This window comes from Cynocephalus volans, chromosome 14, assembly GCF_027409185.1.
Source record: "Cynocephalus volans isolate mCynVol1 chromosome 14, mCynVol1.pri, whole genome shotgun sequence".
Lineage (NCBI taxonomy): Eukaryota > Metazoa > Chordata > Mammalia > Dermoptera > Cynocephalidae > Cynocephalus > Cynocephalus volans.
This window is the reverse complement of record NC_084473.1, coordinates 15,166,250-15,187,891: the sequence shown is the minus strand read 5'-3', so window position 1 is coordinate 15,187,891 and position 21,642 is coordinate 15,166,250. Positions and strand designations below refer to the sequence as shown.

Here is a 21,642-nt window from a genome sequence, read left to right as displayed (position 1 = left end):
CTTTAATTTTCTACTCAGGATATATCTCCCAGTAATGAGTATGTTTATGTTTCATTTTGTCTTCAGAAAGTTATTATTAAATTCATGGTACATCTTAGTGTTGGTATTGAATATACATGAAGTGTGTAGTCACATTGCTCTTCCTCCATTTACTCGTTTTTCTTTTTATTGTCTTAAATTAGCCGTTCATGGATTAAATGTGATTGATTGTCAGGGTAGTTTGTACATATCTTTTAATCTTCTGAGACCTTGAGAAAATAGTGGGTTGAATGTGGAATATCAGCTATTGATTGGTAAAATAATGGACTGAAGTAATAATGAAGACATTTGCAAACATTGGTTTATACAATGTTTTTATTAGTTAGCTTGCTAAGTACATGTATATGAGTTTGAATTCTTCTCATACAAGATGTATGCCTCACAAGAAGACAGAGTATTGGAGCCACATGGTTAAATGTCTAAAAGGTAGATGCTTAAGATGGATACTTTCTTGGAGTAGTCCCTTTTAAACTGATTCCTCAGCTTATTGAGGCTTCTGATGTTTTCCAGAGCTTTTTTTGGAGAAACATTTAGAGTACGTCAGCATCAGGCCCTTGAGAGGCCCATACTTCTGGTTTCCTCTTTTCACAGGGTCCTTAGAGGACTCAGCCATCTTTGGTGCAGCCGGTAACTTAATAATGAGGTATCAGAATGATCCTGAAACGCAAAGCAAGTAGTGAGGTTTTCTTGAGTTGTGCAGACAGGGGAAAACTACGTGGTGATGAATCAGGGATCCCCCTCCAGTTCCCTTTCTAACCACGTGTATGTTATTCATTGAAGGAGTGGTCCTTGAGCTACCTGTGTACTGGGCACTGTCCTAGAAACTTAAACTATTATGTTGACACTGTCCATGTCTTCAATGGGCTTACAACTGAGGTGGGAAGATAGACAAATCTGTGTGTGATAAGCCTATGACAGGCACACACAGGAGGCCTCCGGATTATAGAGGTGTGACAGCTGAGGGGAAGGAGGTGTGAAGAGGCCTCCTGCAGCAGGTGATGTTTGACCTGGCTTTGGAAGGATGAATTAGAGTTGAGGTGGGGGCGGAGGAAGAATAAGAGGGAGGTGGGTTGGGAGAGAGAGAAAGGGGCTATTTTAGGAAGAGGGAATGCAATTCACAAAAACAAAGGGGATAAAACATCATGACTTTTCAGGGATTTGAAAGTTATTATAATACCTGGAAAGAAGGGTCTGTATGGGCAAACCAGCAAAGAAACGAGGTGACAGTAGGCAGAAGAGAAATGCAAGGCCTTGTGTGCCAAGTTAAACATTTTAAAGCTCTACTGAAAGCTACAGGGATTTCAAACAGAAGACGATTATTTGATTTTACTTTGTTCCGGTTCCTTCTTGATAAAGGGGGCATGATGTGGGGCTCATCTCGTGCACCTGTGCTTTGCCTGGTCCCCTGACCGGCATAAGCTTCCTTGCTACTGCCTTGCACTCGAGGCAACCCAATTAGAGCTGGGCCCATGCATCACATATTTGTAGAGTACCTCAGGTTATTCAATTGTGAGACCAAAGTTAAGACTATTTGGAGAGTTTCACTTAAGATACCAGATTCTCCCCAACCGTCATATGTCCATTCTTCAAAGTGACACACTTGCTCTCTGGAGCTCTTATCTGGCAGCTACGTATATCTTTTATGCCCATGTCTGGTCTCTTCAACTTGAGGAATCAGCCTTTAGTGTTATATCTAATTCTAACACCTTAACCAGAGCTGCAAGGCTTTTCTTTATAGTATGTGCAAAATAAATGTCTCTTCACAGTGATGAGAGTAGGGACAGTGGCAGTGTGTGTATCATAGTCACTGGGCCATTGAATTGAGCCTGTGCTCTTGGTTAGTCTGAATCCAAGTATGTGTGCTATTTTTAGTAGTGTCTGTGGGGTTTTAAAGGGAATGCAGGGATTTTCTTTCTGCGCCCGTGTTTCTTCAAATTGCTTTTTCTGACAATCAGATTTTAGTGTTTCACCAGGGGAAAGAATTTAAGTCTATTAAAGAGTTAAAAAAATGTATTTTCAAATGTTATTGAATAGGAAGAACATTTCAGAGAACGTACTGTGTATATTAAGAAAGAGTATATTGTATATACCCTTAATATACTGTGTATATTAAATATAGAGATGATTTTAAAATAATCATTACTTTTATTTACATATGCATTTACAGTTTATGATGCATTTCTAAGTACACTATCACATTTGATATCTTTTGATAATGCTAATATATCTGGAACAGATAACTTTGGCTGTTTTATAATATCAAATATTTGTCAGAAACTCAGCAGAATTAAGGAGTGATATAGGTTTAAATAACCCAAATTAAAAATTTTGGTAAAAATGTTTCTGATTTTGGTTCAGAAGTAGGTCATAATACAAATTAAACTTCTCAATGTGATCTGACATTTTAGAAGTTTTTTAATAAAGTTGATGAAAAGGTTTTTTATGGAGACTAGCTGAAGAAAATTGATCATTATTTATTTAGCTAAATGAATGATTTAATGGCTAATGATTTCCAAATCAATAACATGGGCAACTTTCCTCTGTGAATTTGGTTCTGGAATTAAATTTATCATACAGTGCTTTCCAGAGGCACTTACGTTGCACAGAATTAGTGCTTGGAGTCTTAGGCATAGATTTCATTTGATTTAGGCTGTATAACTTATTTGGAAAATGCATTATGTTCAAGGTTTGAGAACTAACTTTGCAAATCAAATTCATACACACTGCTAAATGTAGGGCAGGGCTTTTTTTTTTTCTTTTTTCTTTTAAATGTATCTTAAATGGTAATGTAAAGTCCCTGTGGTTCAGCCTTCAGCCAATATGGTGTCTATGGATCCCAGTGAAACCCATATCACTCTACTTACCGTCCTCTGAAAATTTTGTCAAACTGTCAAATCTGTCAAATGGTTTGCAGATTCCAAGGCTGAGAAACTTCCTATGTGGGGGCTTGATTTTCACTTTTTAAGAATCCCTGGAGTCTTGGGAAGGGTTGCTAAGAAAGTTTTGATGCCCAGTGTGGAGTGGGTACTGATGTCCCCTCCCCTCATCGGTTTCCTTTGACAGTTCATCTATTAGTAAGGACCCTGAGCTAGGCACTTAGGTTGTAGAGATTAATGAACTGTGATCAATGTGGGAGAAAAAGGATGTCTTGAGATAATTTCAACAATAGTGTTAGGGATTGGGGAAGAAATATGATCTTTTTCCTTTCAGCCATAGGTCATGTAGGCAATAGTGTGCTTAATGCCTGTGATTCTTCCAGTCTTAGAGTAGGTAGGAGTTCAAGGGCTTACTGTGGCCAGAAACTCAGCTGGCTGAGTGATGGAGACAAGGCTGGAGACCAACTTGTACAGAAGTACCCTTCAGGAAACCTATTTGGGGAAATAAATAGCTGGCAGAGTGAGCTGGCTGGTTAGCTCAGTTGGTTAGAGCATGGTGCTGATAAAACCAAGGCCAAGGGTTTAATCGCTCTACTGGCCAGCTGCCAAAAAAATAAAATAAGTAACTGACAGGGAGCTTGAGCATTTGACACAGTTATCAGAGAGGATTTTTTTTTTTCTTTTCTTCCTCCAACATTTATTGAGAAAACTTAACAATCACAGAAAAGTTGAAAAAATTCTACAGTGTACTCCCATATACTCTCCACCTAGATTTTACAATTAACATTTTACCATACTTACTGAACATGTATTTCTCCACCCCTCTATCCATCTACCAAATCCAACTTATTTTTTGATGCATTCCAAAGTAATTTGTAGACATCTGTATACTTTACTCCTTGACACTGCACTGTGCATATCTTTAACAAGAGTTAGTATTTCTTATATTTGTATGGGATAAAATTTACAAACAGTGAAAGATGAAAATCTTCATTGTATGACTGTATGTGTCCTAACAAGTACAGCACCTGTGTAGCCCTTGTTCCTATCAAGATACAGAACATTACTATCCCCTGCAAAGGATTTGGGCCTCTTCCTTTGAAAAATTTGTTAATGGATGAGCTATTTTAAGACATGGAAACAAAGCAAGAAACTGATTTTGTTTTTGTGGAGTGTAATGAAGAGGGGTGTTTTGGAAGGAACAAAATCATTGTAGTGATCAAAAGATTTATACTAAATTTGCACCCACAAAGCTGTTTTATTGCTCAGATCTTTAGTACTCATGTGATCACCCTACGCATTAGCTATCATTAATATACATAATTTTATAGCATAGCCTGTGTCTTTCAAACCAAAAGGCTCAACGCTAAGAAACCATCCTCACTGCTATCTTTGCACTTAGACTTTAAGCTGCCCTAACAGGATTTCCTCGTGTGTAAGCAATGAGCAGTATTCTTTTTCTGATTTAAGGCAAGATTACTATTTAACATAGCTCCATGTGATCTGTGTTTGGATAGTGATGAGTAGACTTCATAAAAGGTCTTCCTCTAAAGCTAATAATCTGTTGAAATCATATAGGGCTAAACTCATGACACTTACTAACTATGACTATCATATGGATTCTCAAAGAAAATAATGCATTTTTTTCATTTAGTTCTCTTGCAGCTAGCAAGCGATGCTTTGCCAAGTGACATGACCTTGGCTCTCGCTTATCTCCTTGCCTTACCACAGGTAAGTTTACCCTTAGTGGTGAAGAAGAACTTAAACAGAGTAAACAAAAAATCTGTACTGGAGATTTTCATCAGTAAAATTGTTTATTATATGTGTCATTTCCTTCTGATAGTTCTTAGGTGCTGAAAGGTTCCTGGTCAATATCCAGAGAGTGAGTTCTACAATGTTAGGTTAAATGTTGTTGTTTTTTAAATCCACTTGCATATAGAATCTGTTTCTATAGTGTCTTCTGAATTTTAATGTAGTCATATTAAGTTGAGCTTGAGTTGATAAGGTGGGAGCTTTGTACTAAAATCCTGCAGTAATGACTAGAAAAGTAATGGTTTATAATGATCTTGTTTATTTCCTTTCAGCTGAGTTAATTCTATCATGTTCCCTCGTAGGTGTTAGATGCTAACAAGTGCTTTGAAAAGCAGTCCCACTCTGCGTTATCTCTCCAGCTGGCAGCGTATTACTATAGCCTACAGATCTATGCCCAATTGGCTCCATGTTTCAGGGACAAGTGCCATCCTCTTTACAGGGTGAGTCCTTATGGTTTCCAGTTTGTTAATAAGCAGAGGTAAAGCTTTTCTAAAACAAGTCAGAATGTGTGTTTACCTTTTGGAGAGACTGATCCCTTTGCATCCAGAATGCATTCCAAGTGGCCAACAGCCCTTGCCTTTTCTGTATTAAATGTAGTCGCTTTTCCAAGTATCAATAAGAGGTAGAGTTTCTAATATTTTTTGTGAATGCCGATTCTTCCTAACTTTCAGTAAATAAAAGTTATTTTACTTAGTTCTTAGGTAGGAAAGGCAAACATAGTAGGAGAGGGTAAATGGAGAACTGGCTTTTTAATTGACTACCTAAAAGGAAGATGGCTCTAATTTAGGAAAGAGGGCAATGTAATTCTTTCAGCAATACTGCACTTTTATTTCTTTTAAGCCACAGATATGAGAGGAGTAATTGTGGAGATGGAATGTTGAAACATATTGTTCCTATTTGCCACAAGCTTCACATGGCCTTTATATAACTTTACTGTTAATTTCTGAGTGGAAGTGTGGTCTCAAGTTACATGTGCCTCTTTTGTGGACAGAAAAGTGTTACAGGTGCCACCAGAAAGTGGAAAGTCAAAGCCCTCCAGGTTTACTTGTATAGACCAGTTTTAATGGTCAGCATTAGGAAATTAGCTAATTTTTGTATTGGGTAATTTTAAGAAAATTACCACTTTAAGAGTGAGTAAATAAGTAAATAGATCAGACTTCCAAATCCACTTTGTGCGCAAATCTAAGGTCCAAAATTTTTTTTGGCAGGATTCCGCTTTCCTCGACCCAAAGCAGACTATAAGGAAAAAATTTCACATGTATATCAAAGTTCTAGCTGCCTCAACCATCCAAAGAATGTATCTAAGAAAGTACAAATATGGAAAAACATTGTTTGTGGTGATAGCTATTCCTTTCATCCATCAATTTTTATTTAAAAGTAGAGGGAGAGTGGGTAAACCATCTGCAGCATAGGGTAATCTCCAAAGGCCCCATCATTATTAGGTGTGTATTGTTCTTAGGCATAGTTTTATTATTGTGATGGCATTTGGCCAAGAAACAGGAATGCTTCCATCTTTTAATCAGTTGATAAGGTTTTACTTTATTTTGAAAATCTTGATTTTTTTTGTAGCTACTGTTGCTTTGTACAGTTACTTACTTCACATAAAATTTCTAGTAATTTTGGGCCGAGCCCGTGGCGCACTTGGTAGAGTGCTGCGCTGGGAGCGCGGCGACGCTCCCGCCACGGGTTCGGATCCTATATAGGACTGACCGGTGCACTCACTGGCTGAGTGCTGGTTAAAAAAAAAAAAAAAAAAAATTTCTAGTAATTTTGTTTTTACATCTTCGCTATATTTTTATGTGAAATAAGAAATGTGCATTGATCTGTTGTGTGATAAATTGAGGGAATGGAGTGCTTATACAGGTGGAAGTGTGGCAAGTTTTGTTTATCTTTTTCATTGATGCTGTATATGCAGACAAGTCCCAAATAGTTTGCTATAAAATTCCAAGTGTGTGGAAGCACAGTGATGCTTTACTTTGACCAAATGCATCATTCCTGGTGAATTTGAATCTCCCCTGCAAAAGTCAATTTAGTTTTCTAAATGTATTTGACTGCCATCTCTAAGTGGATATCATTGAAATAGGATGCAAGTGCTGAAATGATATCTCTTTCTTTCATTCCAATGTGCCGAGGGTTGAAAGGCCACTTAGTCAGCTCATTTGTCACAAAACATCCCCTGAGCTCCTCGTATGTGCCACAGTCCTACTGAGCATTGGGATGGAAAGATGAATATGGCATGATGCCTGACCCTCGTGACCTTTCTGCTCACTCTAGATCTGTATAAGACAGTCCTGTAAATGTGGATAAGAGCAGCTGCAAGCAAGAGAACTAAGACTGATGCAAGACAAACTACCAGTTACAACTTTTAAGAAAGCCAAATATCTTGCTGCAGAGCCACATTGTGGCCCGTGATCTTGTTTCATTTCCCAAAAAACTAACTAAAGTATTCTTCTTGAAGGAAAATTCCCTGATAGTACCAAAAATTAAAAGAAAAGTCCCAAAGCATGTACTGTTTGTGCAGAAGTAAGTTTGGAGAAAACCAGTGATTTCATCCCAGCTTTTATATCTGGCCATCACCATTTCCTAACTCAGATAATACAGTCACTCTAAAAGAAACCCACAATTAAAGCCTTCAAAGAGATAAAACAGAACATTGAAGGATAAGGGTTAGAAGGGAAGGTGTTTCCATCTTGGTTTCTTCTATGTTTCCAACAGTTTTTTCTACTTGGTAGAAAGTGTGAGTGTTTAATTTCCAGGTCTTACAGTTTGTATATCCTTTTACCCATTCAGCATTTATTGAATACCTACTCTGAAGAACATAGCATGACATTGCAGTATGAAGAATAATAAGATTATATTCCTGTCCCTTTTTACCCCTTACCCCAATTTCAGTTTCTTGCTTCTAATTTCTGTCAACCTACCATCTCTGCTTTAACTCTTGCTCCTGTTCCTGTCACTGTTTTCCTATCAAAATGCCCTTTCCTTTGAAGGTGTCCCTTGGAGCCCTCCTGCCTCACCCTAGCCATTGGCCTCTCATTCCTGGTTGTCACACTACCCACTACCCTGTGTCATGGTTCCTGCTGCCTGCCACCATTCCTTTTCTGGGACCAACAGCATAAGGCAGCTGCTGTTGAGCAGGATTTTTTCCACTTCAAGATGCAAAGACGTTTTGCAACTCTCCCAGATAGACAGATGTGCTAAGAGGGAGTGAGGGAGAGTTACCACCTCTCTATCTGTCCTCATCTCTCTACCCCGTGTCCTCACCTTAATTCAGTCTTCCATAGTTCTTCACCTAAACTACTGTGACAGCCTCTTAGACTTACTTTGTCTTCATTTTTGTATTTTTTCCCTAACAACTGCCAGAGTGATCTTCCTACAATAGAGGTCTGGTTATCCTCATCTCTGCCTAAAATCCTACAGTGGTTTTCCATTTCCCCATCAAGGTCTGCACATCCCCATGGTCTGGCCTCCGTTTCTCCAACTTCATCTTCTCTGCTACATCCATACCAACCACTTATAATTCCTCCAACACCCGGTGTGTCCTGCTTCCTTGTCTTTGGGCATGCTGTGTGTGCTGCCTGTATTGTCTTGTCCACCATTTCTTTGCCCAGCTGCCTAATTCAGGTGTTGCCTCACCTGGGAAGCTCTCTGTAGCAGTCCCGAGCTGTGTTGGGAGCTCCCCTGTGTCCTTTTGTGCTGCTCTATACTCACCTCTGTCATAGTACTTGTACTCTGTTGTCTTGAATTTATATACTTCTCATCTCACTACTTGATGAGCTATTGGAGGGCAGTGTCTGTGTTGTACTTACTGGACTTCCCAGTGCTTAGGGCAGGACCTGGAATATAAATGGTGGTAAACAAATGTTCACTGGGTAGATGAGATACATATGAAATAATTGAATTATATGTGTGTGTTTATCACATATTTATCATGTGACTACTTAATGCCAGGCAGCGTTATGGAAGAAACAGTAGTGAACAACATGTATAAAACCCTTACCCTTTTAGGACTTACTTTCTATTGGGGAAAGAGGACCCATAAACAAAATAAGTAAATAAAACATATACTATGCTAGATGGCAGTAAGAGCTATTAAAGCAAAAAGCAAATAAAGGAAGAGTGTGTGTGCGCGCATGTGTGTGTGCTTGTGCATGTGTAGAGTACTATTTAAATACGGTCAGGAAAGGCTCAACTGAGAAGGTGACCTTTGAGTGAAAACAAAAGGGCACAACCCTGGGGGATGAGAATTCTAGACAGAGGGAATAGCAGTAACAAAGGCTGTGGCATTTTTTCATAAGGTATTTGAGATGTTAAAATTTTACTATAAAATTCAAGACATACAGGAGTTGCCTGAATCTAAAGGAAAAGGAGAAAAATGCAGCCTGTGACCAGACTTCATTGTGACCAGATGGGGGCTCTTCTATCTGTATAAGAGAGTGTCAGAAGGGATGACAGCACCTTCTTAAACTTAGAGACTTGTTTGTGGGAGTTGTCACTAGACAGTAGAAATATCAAACTAGCCCTAGAAGAGCACTTGGCTGTCTTAAAGTACATTTCACATTCATTCTGCTATTTGATCCTTTGAGCATCCCCATTTTGCAGAAGAGGAATCTTCTTTGGAAAAAATAAGTGAGAGAATTTGGTTCCTTGCTCAGGGTTACTCTGGTAGAAAGTGACATCCTATTACTTAGAGTTCCTGATTCCTGGCTTTACATGCTTTTTTACTTGCTGCCACTCCAGCTTTGTTTCAAAAGAAGTCTCTTTTTTGGTGTCACTCATTTTTAGACCTGAGTGATCTCTCTGGCAGGCAAGTCTAATGGGTAATTTACAGTAGAATATTTTCATGTGCTGCTCTGTGTCTACCAGGTAAAGTCTAAACTCCTATATATGACAGATAAGATCCTCAGTGAACTAGCTGGCTTTTTCTTATCCTTCCAGCTGTGTTTCCTTCTTTGTGTGTGCAGTTGTAATTCCCCCTGCCTGAAATACCTGCTCCTTCTCCCCACTATGGGCAGATAAGTCTGAGCTCAGAGGTGCCTCCTCTGCGGACGCCCACCCTTTTCTCTGCTGTTTGTGTGTACACCCATGGACGAAGCTCCTTTAGGGGATTATAGCTGATGCACATCTGTCTCCTCTCAGTGTGGTGACCTTATTTGAGAGCAGGAATTCCATTGCTCCCTGTATCCTGAGGACCTAACCCACTGTAGTTACTCGGTGACCATTGAGTGGCAGGTAAATAAGTGTGGGAATCAAGTCAGCTGCTGTGGGTCAGAAATGGCATCAAGTTTGCAGTTGTGAGTCCTGACCCTCTTGGATTTGAAGGAAATACAGGGATGTACAATCTCTGGATGGTTTAAGTACACAAAAGTTTGCCACTGACTGACTAATGGCTCATTATTTGAGTTGTTTCAGCATCTTCCTGTGCATAAAATAGCACTGCTGAGTTTGGAATTAAATATGACAAACTCCTGATGAATCATCTTGGAAATTGAAATCAAAGTGGTTTCAATTTGTTGCCTACACATAATAGTACCCAGTGAAGCTTAGCTTTCACTCAATTGTCACTTTAGCTTGTTTCTAATTCTGCAGTCTTTTCACATTTTCTCTTTCCATCTCCTGTAGTTAATGTCCTGCAGGAATGCTAACTTAGGTAGATAACTAGGTTTGAACAAAAGTATTGATGGAATTTGTGGGGTTATTTCTGATGCAAGTCCTGTGCCTCATGAAAGCAGCACCATCCTGAGCTAACCAGCAGAGGCTCCTGGAACTCAGCAGCTTTCCCAGATGAACTCTGGAGCAGTCTACCTTGACTGCATTTTTCTTTTCAGCTTTATGTAATGATGATTGGCAAATGGTCAGTTGGAGAGAATTTTCTCTTCTAGTATGTGTCCTGATTAACTCACTGTTATGTTTAAGAAATAAAATACATGTGGCCCAAAACTGAAGTGGTTAAAATGGTGTACAGTAAAAAGCCAGTGTTTCCCTTTTGTATCAGTCCAGAAATAGTTTACAGATATACATGTTTATATGATTATTTTTTAAACAAATGTGAATAAGCTATTCACATTGTTCTGTACCTTGATTTTCTTCATTTATATCATACCTTTATAATTACTGTGAATGTATCTTGAAGTATGGTCTTTCTAGCATTCTTTTTAAAAAGTTTTCAGAAGATAAAATCAGTTGAAAATGGAAACATGTCCTTTAGTTTTATAGGCTAGGGAAGCAAACTCAGCAGGGGATGAAATTCAAAACTTTATGGTAGAGTATTTCTAAAACATGGATTTTAAAGCTGCTAACTGAAAATACTAAGTAGAAAATTATTGCAAGTAAAATAGCAACCCTAGAGAGGAAACATACCACCTGTTTAAAACTTTCCAGACAATGTTACCAAGAAATGGAAACTGTTAAACCAGAGTGGATTTATTACCTCTACTAGTAAGCAGCAGATTAAATCATTGAGCATTCTTTTGTCATGAATATTCATGCATACTTTGTTTTTAGGGATTTGACAATATTCTTTAAAGAAATCATATTTTACTCACCCCCCTGGAGAATTGATTGCCAAGTTTTTGAGGAAAAAGTAGGATAATTTAACTCTTCACAATTTCCTTTTTAAAATTCTTGATGCCTTTTATGCTGTCAGTGTTTGCAGCTTGTGATGTTTTGCAATATCAGTTTGAATCCTGAATATGGAATATTTTGACGCTATCCATAAAGTCCTTCATAAACTCCTTAGAGGCTAAAGCTTTCATAACCATGGATCATGTCATTAAACTTAGGTAGGAAAAAGAGGAAGAGAAGTTTGAATGTACTCTAAACAAGAGAAATCCTGAGTGATTTTAGGTGTGAGGCTGGATGTAGAAAACTTCTGGAGAATTGTTCAGCAGGACGGGAAGAGAAAGGGTGAGAGGCCAGGCGGCTCAACTGCCTTCCCAGCTGCAAGACTACACCTGTAGACACCGCAGGTACAGATCAGGCATTCATGAATCAGGAACAGGGCACCTTCACACATCACTGGGTTGGTGTGAGGGTCAAATGAAAAATCATGTGAAGATTTTTTAGAAAATTTCAGTGTGCTCTTGTGGGCATAGATGAATGTATGAAGTGAAGTGTTGGGGTGGATAAGAGATGATCTGGAATATTTTGAGAAAAGTTGTGATAAGCTCAGGGGAAGAACTTTTACTAAAATTTAAATTGAATATTAGAAGTAAGTAATCGTAACCAGTAAAGTTCTTTGAGGCAGGGATAGAAAGTAGTAGTGACAATAAGAAAGTAATTTGTATAGGGCGTTAGAATTTGTACCATGCTCATGCATCCAGTCCCATTTAATTTTTATGAGGATTCTATGCAGAAGAAATTGCTTCAGTTTTAGAAATGCAAAACTTGAAGGTCGGGAGAGAAACACTAGTAATCTAGGTCTTTGATGCTGGTTCTTATGTTTTCCCCCATAATTTTACTCTTCCTTGGAAGCCTTTATGAGAAGTTCTTATCAGCATCGTGTTTTATACAATAAATTGAAATATTGAAAGTCTTCCTATACGTGTAACAAATATTTGATGACCCATAAATTTGTAGACACTTAGAAACCTGTCATCAAGGGATTAATAGAATGCCCGCATTTACCACTTTATTAAGACAGATTTTTAAAAGGAGTTGTATTTACCTCAGGGAGTTAAACAGAAAATGGTATTCTTGCTCATAATTCTGAAACCTTTTGTTATCATTAGAGCACAAAAAATGAAAGGCTTAGAAATGTAGCTCAAATCAGATATCCAGTTGAACACCTGTCTACCTGTGTGTGTCTTCTGTGGGCATTTATATTTATACGCATAAATACATGCACGTGGGACGAAAGGAAGAATGCATGTATGAAAGAAGGTCTACTTGGAGTGATATAGAATGACAGTATAAAATCTATCATTAAAAGTCGATCATTTATAAAAGGACTCTAATGCCAAGTCTTATTTACATTTAGTGGGAACTATGTATACACTGGTCCAATCAAGAGCCTTGTAATTTTAAGAGATATGTCTTCCTGCATAGCAAATATAAAACGACGGTTCTTGGGAGGCATTATGCCTGGGAGTTGTATCCCTGCTTTGCTACTTACCAGTTTAATGGCCTTAGACAAGTTTCTTAACTCCTTACCCTTGTGTAAAACAGAGATGATACTAAGAGATATGTGTCCTACAAGATCGTTGGTATTAAAATGAGACTCAGTACATGCATGTTTAGCACTAGGCCTGTTCCATCCTAGTTCAGAAGACTGAAATATTAGATTTTTGTTCTTAAATTTTTTACGAAGATTATGAAATAAAAAATTACAGAGGGGCTAGACACTTTCTACTTAGTAAAGGAGAAGAGAGTAACGGTGTTTAAAGTTTGTAAGAATTTATTGTCTATAATTTTTCAATCTAAAATTGTATTTTTTAACCTAGAAATCTGTTCTGAATATTTAGTGGAGACATCATTGAGAGGAACTTCCCCATTTCCATACCTGGAGGGATTTACAAGGATTTATTTTATTTTAATAATTGAATTTTTATACATTCATCGGATTTTAATCTTAGAGAGGTGATCATCAGGTGATACTCCATTGTTTTACATCTGAAGAAACTGAGCCCCAGAAGAATCAAGAGAGGGAATCAATTGTTCCCTCCATGGAGTTCCCAGAGCTCTTGGCTTGTGATTCTATGATGGTGCTTATATTCAGATCCTTCTGTGAATTGTTTATGTGTACATCTTTGTCAATCATTAGTTTTTAATTCCTTGAGAGTGAGCTCTGGGTCCAATTTGCTTTCATATAATAATGAAGAAAGGAGTGCTTTAAAATACTTCATTTTATTCATGCCTCACAACAAACTGTGAGTAGAGTGTGCTTATTGAATCTTTTATAGGTGAAGAAGTAGAGATATGAAGTAACTTGTTCCAAATTGCATCTCTACTAAGTGGGGGAGCTGGAATATCAGCTAATAGTACTGACTTAAAAGCCAGTTCAATGTGTCCCTCTCTTACCATGCAAAAGACTACTGTACTCTCAGAGAGGTAAATTCATGAAGTGTGCATGGTCTCTGCCCTCCGAAACTATAAATTAATATTAAAAGAAGACAACGTAAAGTAAATTTTACAGTACAGGCACAATTAAAGTATGATTTTGGTATGCCTTTTAGCAATTTCCATAACCTCTTTTATTTTTGAACCGCCTGCTTCATGCCAGGCCTTGGTTTGTATATTTTATGTGTATAATCTCTCAGGCTTCTCATAACCATGAAAGATACATATTATTACCACCATTTTACAGAGGAGACAGTGAAGTTCATAGTTGTTAAGTAACTTTCACAAGACCATCCAGTTAGAAAGTTCTGCGTGTCTGTATTTTTTTTCACTGTGCCACATCGTTTTCTTCATTGGCAAAAGGAGATAATCCTTTTTTTTTTTTTGACATATGTATGTTGAGATTTGAAACTTTCTGTAGGATAAATGAGAGCCTGTGTAAATGTTCTTAGTAGTGATTATGCTCATTATTGCTGTGTGCTACCATTTTGGAGCTTTGGTATCTACCTGGCCTTGGGATATGTTTCGTAAGTTGTTTGAATACAAAGAGAATGAAAATGAGGAAGTGTTATACTATTGAGGCTAAGTGAAGGCACGTAGGCCACTCTCAGTACATGTAGTAAATCCTGGAGGTGCCAGGAAACAAGTCAAAAATAAATGTGGAGCGAAAACTGTGAGAAACTAGTGGGAGAATGAAGGTGGGCGATTTCATGAGTAGAGGGTGGAAACAGTAGCCTGGTAGAGAGAGGGGCATGGAGTTATACACAGAAATAGGTCAGGTGGTTATAGCCTTTCGTTCAGAGTGCATTGAGCAAGTTCAGGCTGAGAGCTTTAGTCTGGAACCGCAGGGTGAGGGTATATATGAAGAAAAGCCTTCTTCACTGTTTTGGTGAACGTGGATTTGAAGGCGGTATACAGAACTGGGCTACTAGGAGCTCCATCTAAGAACAACTAAAAAGAGCTCTCCTGCTACCCTGAAACCCTGGTCGTTGGATATTTGGCCTTTCTCATTCCACAACTGGGCAGAAAAGTGCTAACTGGATGGAGAGGAACAGGCACCACTAGTGTGTCCTCAGTGTGCAGAGCAGGTGTACACAGGCTGGTTGGCCCGTAAGCAACTTCCCTGGACCAGATAGCTGCAGAGGTGGCTGTGCCCATGGTGGGAGCTTCAGGGTGGTGCCCCAAGGGGGCTGGTCAACAGGTAGAAAGAGGATTAAGTTAAATGTCAGCTGTAGATGCACTAAGAGCTGAGGTATGGGATCCCCTTTGCCTAAATCCATTGCCAGAAATACTGTTCATATGCTGCTGGTTCCCAAATAACTCACTAATTGGAGTTAGATTTGGTTTATTAGTCCATCTTTCCATCAGGCCTTAGCTGCCTAGGCCTTAGCATGTCCTCTACCCTTTTCTGAAATTTTTCTCCGTATTTTTTGCTGGCCTTTTTACTACTAGTACCTGAGTAGTTGGCCTCGACATTAACTCTTCCAAGAAGTCTTCTTGACACTTGCCCAAGTCCCACTCCTGTGTGTTCCCATAGCACCCTGTGCTAACTTGCATCATGCCATTTTACAGTGGTTTGTTTGATTGTCTCTCCTACTAGACTGCATTCCTGGAGGAAAGGGTCATGTCTTCTTGTATATCACTAAGTACATAATAGGTGCACAGAAACATTTGTTGAATGAATGAAAGATGATCTAGTAGCTTCCTGTGGGAGAGTTAGTTTTCAAACCCAGCTCTTTTGACTTGAAACCCATTATGTGTGGCTTTTGAGAGTAGGATTCAATGTAGGGAAAAAAATAAAAATAGTAAGGTTGACTTTTACTCAAAAACCTGCCAGGATCCAGGAAGATTTCTTTAATTGGTTTTTATTGGTACTCCCAGATTGTTCCTTAATAGGATCAAGAGAGAGACTGTCAGGCTAAGTTTGGTAACATAGACTTGACATTGACAAATCTCCTGTGTAGCTCAGAATAATGGCTTGCACAATAGAAATGCTGACAGCTTACTATAATTAGAAGTGTGTTTCTGAGAACGAAAGGTAGATTCTTGTTTTTTTCCATAATTTGCTTATGTTAAAATATGTACCATGTCTTTCCAGAAATTGGGATTGATTGAGTTAATGTTGTTCAAGTATTATGCTCCCTGTTAACTAATTTCAAAATCATGGCTAGGCTGCTATTGCTTCGTTGACACCCAGACCAACTTTAATATAAATAAATGTGGCCAGTTAATCACTTACTCTCCTTTCCTGTCAGCTGTTGGAGTCTGGTTTTTTTTTTTTTTTTTTATTTGAATGATTTTATTGCTGTTAGAGAAACTGCTAAGAATCATAGAACAATATCTCAGTGAGCCCTAAATTGAGCAAAATAAAAATTGGTTGGATGCTTTCTTATATAACTAGAAGTATTTATGATTACAGGAACAGGGGTGGGGCTTTTTCTAACTTATCCCTGGAGAAAATACTTTTCTCCTCAGCTGTCTAGCCATTTATAGTGAGGCTATTGAACCGAGATTTCTTATTGAGAACAGTTATGGTGGTCCTCAGAAAATTTATCCAGAGGCAATGATGGCGAAAATTACTTCCAGAGTAAGTTATTATAAATGATCAGGTGGTTGGGGAACAAATCTGATGTAGGTTTATAGTAGTTGAAAAAGCAAGAATATATTATTTTTTAAGCAGTGGAGATTTTTAAAGTGGAAGAACAACAGAACAAGAGTCCAGAAACCTGTGTCTAGACTCAGTTCTGGATCTTATCTTTGTGTTCTGCAAAGTGGTTAAATACCACCTCTGCAAGTGACTTCTCAGGGCAGTTGTGAGCCTTGATTAAATGGCATCGGTGGGAAAGGACAGACAGGGGCCCAGTAGACATGGTCTTCTTCTTTTTGTTGCTAACTTGTTCATATTTGTATACTGTTTGTAAAATGTATTTTTTCCATGCCTTTTACAGGCTGATCCCAAAGAGTTAATCAAGATGGTCACCAGACATGTGACTCGATATGGACATGAAGCCTGGCCTGAGGACCTTGTTTCACTGACCAAGCAGTTACACTACTACAATGAACGTCTCCTGGACTTCACTCAGGCGCAGGTCCTTCAGGGCCTTCGGAAGGGTGTGGATGTGCAGCGGTTTACTGCAGACGACCAGTATAAAAGAGAAACTATCCTTGGTCTGGCAGAGTAAGGGATGCCTTTGTCTCATATGGGGATGGATTTAAAATGCAGAAGAGTTGAATTATCAGGACTATAAATCACAGTCCTTTGAAGGTTTATGTTATGGTTGATATGAACAGAGCTTTCCCCAACATCTTCAGGTATATGAGGGTTGTGTGTGTCCTCCTCAAACAGATCAGTAGATATAGACATTCTGAGCTATTTAAAAAAGAAAAAGTTTCCCATGATTTTTAAATAATTATTTTAAGAGAATTATTTTTTTTAAGTTTTTTCTTTAAAGTTATTATTTTTTAAAAAAATGTTTCCCATTATTTTGATAGCCCAATGCCAAGTCTGTGATTGTGTTAGAGGTAATAGGGTACGGTCGGGGTGGAGCTTATGATGGAAATATAAAAAGAAGATTGCCTTTTATTCCTGGCTGGAAATCTCACTTTTCAAAGTACATGGCAGCTTAATTTCTTCAGTATGTTAAAAATTAGGTACAGTTGACTTAATACCAAAGGGAGACCCAGTGTTGTTCCTTGAACCTTTATCTGTCCTGGGTTTCCAGAGAAAGAGAAACCAACCAGCTCTGGTAGTCTCTCCTGTCAGAGGAAAGTAGCAGCTTCCATTTTTTCCTTTTGTCCCTACCCCTTTCAAGAGAGGAGCAGCCCATTGTGTGAGGTGACAGTATAGCTCATGGCCCAGTGGAAAGAGCTTCTTTCTACGCATGGAATCCCCTTTGGTTTTAATACTGGTGTCCACTTTTTGTTTTAATAGTTCAGCTCAAATGAGAAGTATTACAGGTCAGGAGGTGGGAAAGTGTATTTACCCACAGTGGTTATTAAGTAGAAATGTTTGCTTTTAACACCACAGTGTGTTGAATGCTTACTGTGGATAAGGTACTGCATAAGGTGCTCTGCAAACTTTATGTTATAAACATCTTTCAATCCTCCAATATGACTCTGAGATAAAATGTTGTTATCCCCATTTTCTAGCTGAGGAGAATGATGCTGAGAATATTAAGTAGCTGGCCCAGGTTTACATAGCAAGTAAGGACAACAGCTATGATTTTAACCTGGGTCCGTCACACCTTCACCATAGCAGCAAGGCCTTCTCCTGCGGCCTGCTGCATTCCCAAGGAAGCAGTGGCATGTGGCTCAGTCTGGGCTCCCGCCTCCAAAACCAAGGTTAAATCATGCCTACATTTGGTGGCTATTCCTCTCTCCAGACAAATTACTTTCAAATCATAATATAGTCTCGATTATGATATGGTATATGTTATTTTTCATCATTATCATTTAAATTTTTGAGAAAGTGACAAAATAGCCTCAGTACCCTGTAATAATTTTATATTAGCCTGGGCTTTTGTCCTACTAGAAGGCAATCTGAATTCTTTAGAACGAGGCAGGGCATAGAGAGATCAAATGAAGGATGGTAGGAACAACTGATAGTTGGTTTTGATTAAGAAGAGAAACATGGAATATTTTTCTCTTCGCCTCTGTCTTGGAGCTTTATAATTTCATACAGTCATTTAATGGCCAGTTTGAAAGTGACTTAAGAAATTGTTTAGTCCAACTTCCTTACTTTTTGGAAGAGGTATCTGAGAACCAGAGCATTTTAAAAGTGGCTCAAGGTCACAACCAAGTATTGAGCCTACGTTTCCTAATTCCAAGTCCAATGTGCTTTTCCTTTGGGCATTTTGTAATCCCTGTTGTCACGTTCATGGTTTCTTGGAAGAGGGTTATTATGCAGAAGAAAAATTTATAAAGTAAGGCATGCCTTATATCATCAGTTACATTTTGCTAGAGTTTTTGTTCTTTTTTTTTTTTTTTAAGTATCCAGCTAGCATATGCTATTTGAAGTATGTCCTAGAGGAATACAAATATATGCTTTTGATAAATATATGATAGAATCTTCTCTGCAATCTGTTACTTAGAAAAATATACAGCAGTCTTTGGATGGCTTGTTTAAAATGTCTCAAAATTTCCATGGGTTTGATGCTTTGGCAGTTCTAATATAGAGGTGGGATTTCAGTGTCCTTCCTACAAGAATCCTTGAAGGATCTTCCTCCTGTTTTGCAGCTGTACCATCACTTGCACATGTGTGACCATTTATTTCCTCATTGTATATCCATTTTAATGGCAGTCGTTTTTTGTAAGTGCACTATGTCTGTCCTTTACTGTCTGTGTGTTTTAGATAATATATTCTCAGGGCTCAGGCAGGGTAGCTTTGAAGAGGGCATAACATAGTTTGGTTCCTTCCCATCTTTATCAAGCAGTCAAAATGTTAGTACTTATTGAGCATGTTATCCATGCCAGGCAGTGTGCCAAACTCCCGTAATAGAAAGGACAAGTTAGTAATGGTCCCCATTCTCAATGAATTCTCATTCTGTCATGTGGAGATAATCAATAAATACTTTCTAATTGGCAGTGACCTAATCCAAGGGTTGACAAACTTAATCCAGCCATCGGCCTCTTTTTTATATAGCCCATGAGCAAAGAATGTTTTTTATATTTTTAAAGGTTTGTGGAAAAACAACAGCAAAAAAAAAGAAGACTATGCCACAGAAATTATATGGCAGTGAAGGCTGAAATATGGGCCCTTTACAGAAATTGTTCGCCATCCACTGGCCAATCAAACTTATAACTGCCATGGTTTCCTTAGCTAGAGTAAATATATTCTTAGTAATGTTACTTAATAATAACAGATTTTATTTCTGCTTCTGTGGTTTTGCCCACGCTATTCTTGCAACTGAGAATTCTGTCCTACATTTCTTTACTTATGGGAAAGAAAGTTCCTACAAAAGTCTTTCCAAAATGGCCTTCATGTGGGTGCTCTGGGCCGTTTTCATGGAATTCTTTATATGCCTTAAACGATCAAGTCTGTTGATGCCATTCCCTGGTTTAAACCTTCTGCTGACTCTCCATTTCCTGTAGCACACGCCTGCAGGCTGAGGACCCTGTACTTTCCTAGTTGTACTGCTTTCTGCCTCACCTTATCCCTTTACCACCTCTGCTTAGTTAATGCTTGTTTATCCTTCAGACTTCACCTCAAATCGGTTACTTTCTCATCTCTTTTCTCACAGTACTTTGTAGTGTTCTCTTTTAGCAGCACCACCACTGTAATTACTGGTTCACCTCTCACATCTTCTACTAAGCTGTGAGTTCCTTAAGAAATATCTTATTTGTTTTTATATCCTAAGCAGCTATCACAATACCTGGCACAGGGTAGAAAACATAAAAATTCGTTAAATATGTAACTGTACTTTCTCAAATATCTACCCATAAGGCAGGGATGCACTATTTTTTTGTCTGTAGGTTCTAGAGTCTACACCAGACTTTTTTCAACCTGAGTGCTGTGGACATTTTGACTGGATAATTCTTTGTTGTGGGAGGGCTGTCATGGCATTGTAGGATGGTCAGCAGCGTCCCTGGTCTCAGCGCACTAGATACCAGTAGCACTCTTCCCTTCCCCCCACTTGTGTCAATCAAAATATTTCCAGACATTGTCAAATATCCCCTGGGGGGCAAACTTGCCCACAGTTGAGAACCACTGATTTAGGTAAGTCCTTTGTAAACTGCAATGCACCACAGTGAAAAAGGACCATTAAAATTCTTTGGAAGTACTTTTCCTGAACTACTATGAAATGTCTTATTAATATACACCCTTCTCAGCTGGACAGAAATCCTAATGAGCATTTTCATGGCTGATTAAGGTAATGTGTTTCTCTTCTCTCCCTTCTCTGTGCCTGATGGACATTCCTGAAGAACCCTTGAGGAAAATGTCTACAGCATTGCCCTTTCTCTGGCACAACGGTACAGTGTCTCCCATTGGGAAGTTTTTATGACCCATTTGGAATTCCTGTTTACTGACAGTGGGTAAGCATACAATCCATATGTAAGCTTATTTACATGTCTTTTCAGAGTCTATTTTAGAAGAATCTTGAAGATGTACAATTTGAATTTTCCTTTTTATCTATATAGTAGATTAGTATCTTAGTACGTTCTCTTTGCATGCATCCTTAATTCATCAGTGTTCTAACAATAGCCTAATAGTTTTTGCTTTTCAGTAATAATAGCCTTGAGTTAGACACTTCACTATTTATTCATGTATTCATTGAAAGGCTTTAAATGAGAACCTATTGTGTGCGAGCCCAGTGTTAGACACTAGCGTTCCAATGGTGAGCAAAAGCAGGCACCCTGTCTCGGAGCTCATACTCTGCAGTGGGAGATAGTTGATAATTGAATAATGACATAAGCACAGAACTGTGACAAGTACCATGTAAAAGAGCCAATTAAGGGATTTGGGAGAGTTAGAGAAGGCTTTTCTGAGGAAATAATGCATGAACCGGGACCTAAATATTGAGTTAGAATTAACTACATTCCAAGGAGAGGGAAACCGTTTTCTAGGGAGACAAACAGTAAGTGCAAAAGCCCTTTGATTAGGTAAATGATGAGTCTGAGGGCCTGATGGGTGGACATTGTGGCTGAGTCCCAGAGAGTCGGGGAGCTCTGCATGAGATGAGACTGGGAAGAGGCATAGGAGCCAGGTCGGGCAGCAAGACCATGGAGGCATTTTGATAAGCTCACTTTGGATACTGTGTTGAGGAGAGAGTTTAAGGAAGACAGTGAAGACATATATAGACCACTTAGGGAGCTATTATAGTAACAGACTGCATGACAGGTGACCATAGCTTGGAATAGG

The 21,642-nt window shown here is 38.6% G+C and overlaps 1 protein-coding gene across 2 annotated transcripts in view; it reads left to right on the top strand.

Annotated features, from left to right (window-relative positions):
• The window catches only part of NBAS (NBAS subunit of NRZ tethering complex), a 361,846-nt gene that overhangs the window by 227,406 nt on the left and 112,798 nt on the right, over nt 1-21,642 (top strand). For both annotated transcript variants that reach the window (XM_063078155.1, XM_063078154.1), the window contains exons 39-42: nt 4,570-4,646; nt 5,030-5,167; nt 16,733-16,962; nt 20,706-20,816. In XM_063078155.1, the coding sequence (XP_062934225.1) occupies nt 4,570-4,646; nt 5,030-5,167; nt 16,733-16,962; nt 20,706-20,816 (556 nt within the window). The remainder of the gene's footprint in view (nt 1-4,569; nt 4,647-5,029; nt 5,168-16,732; nt 16,963-20,705; nt 20,817-21,642) is intronic.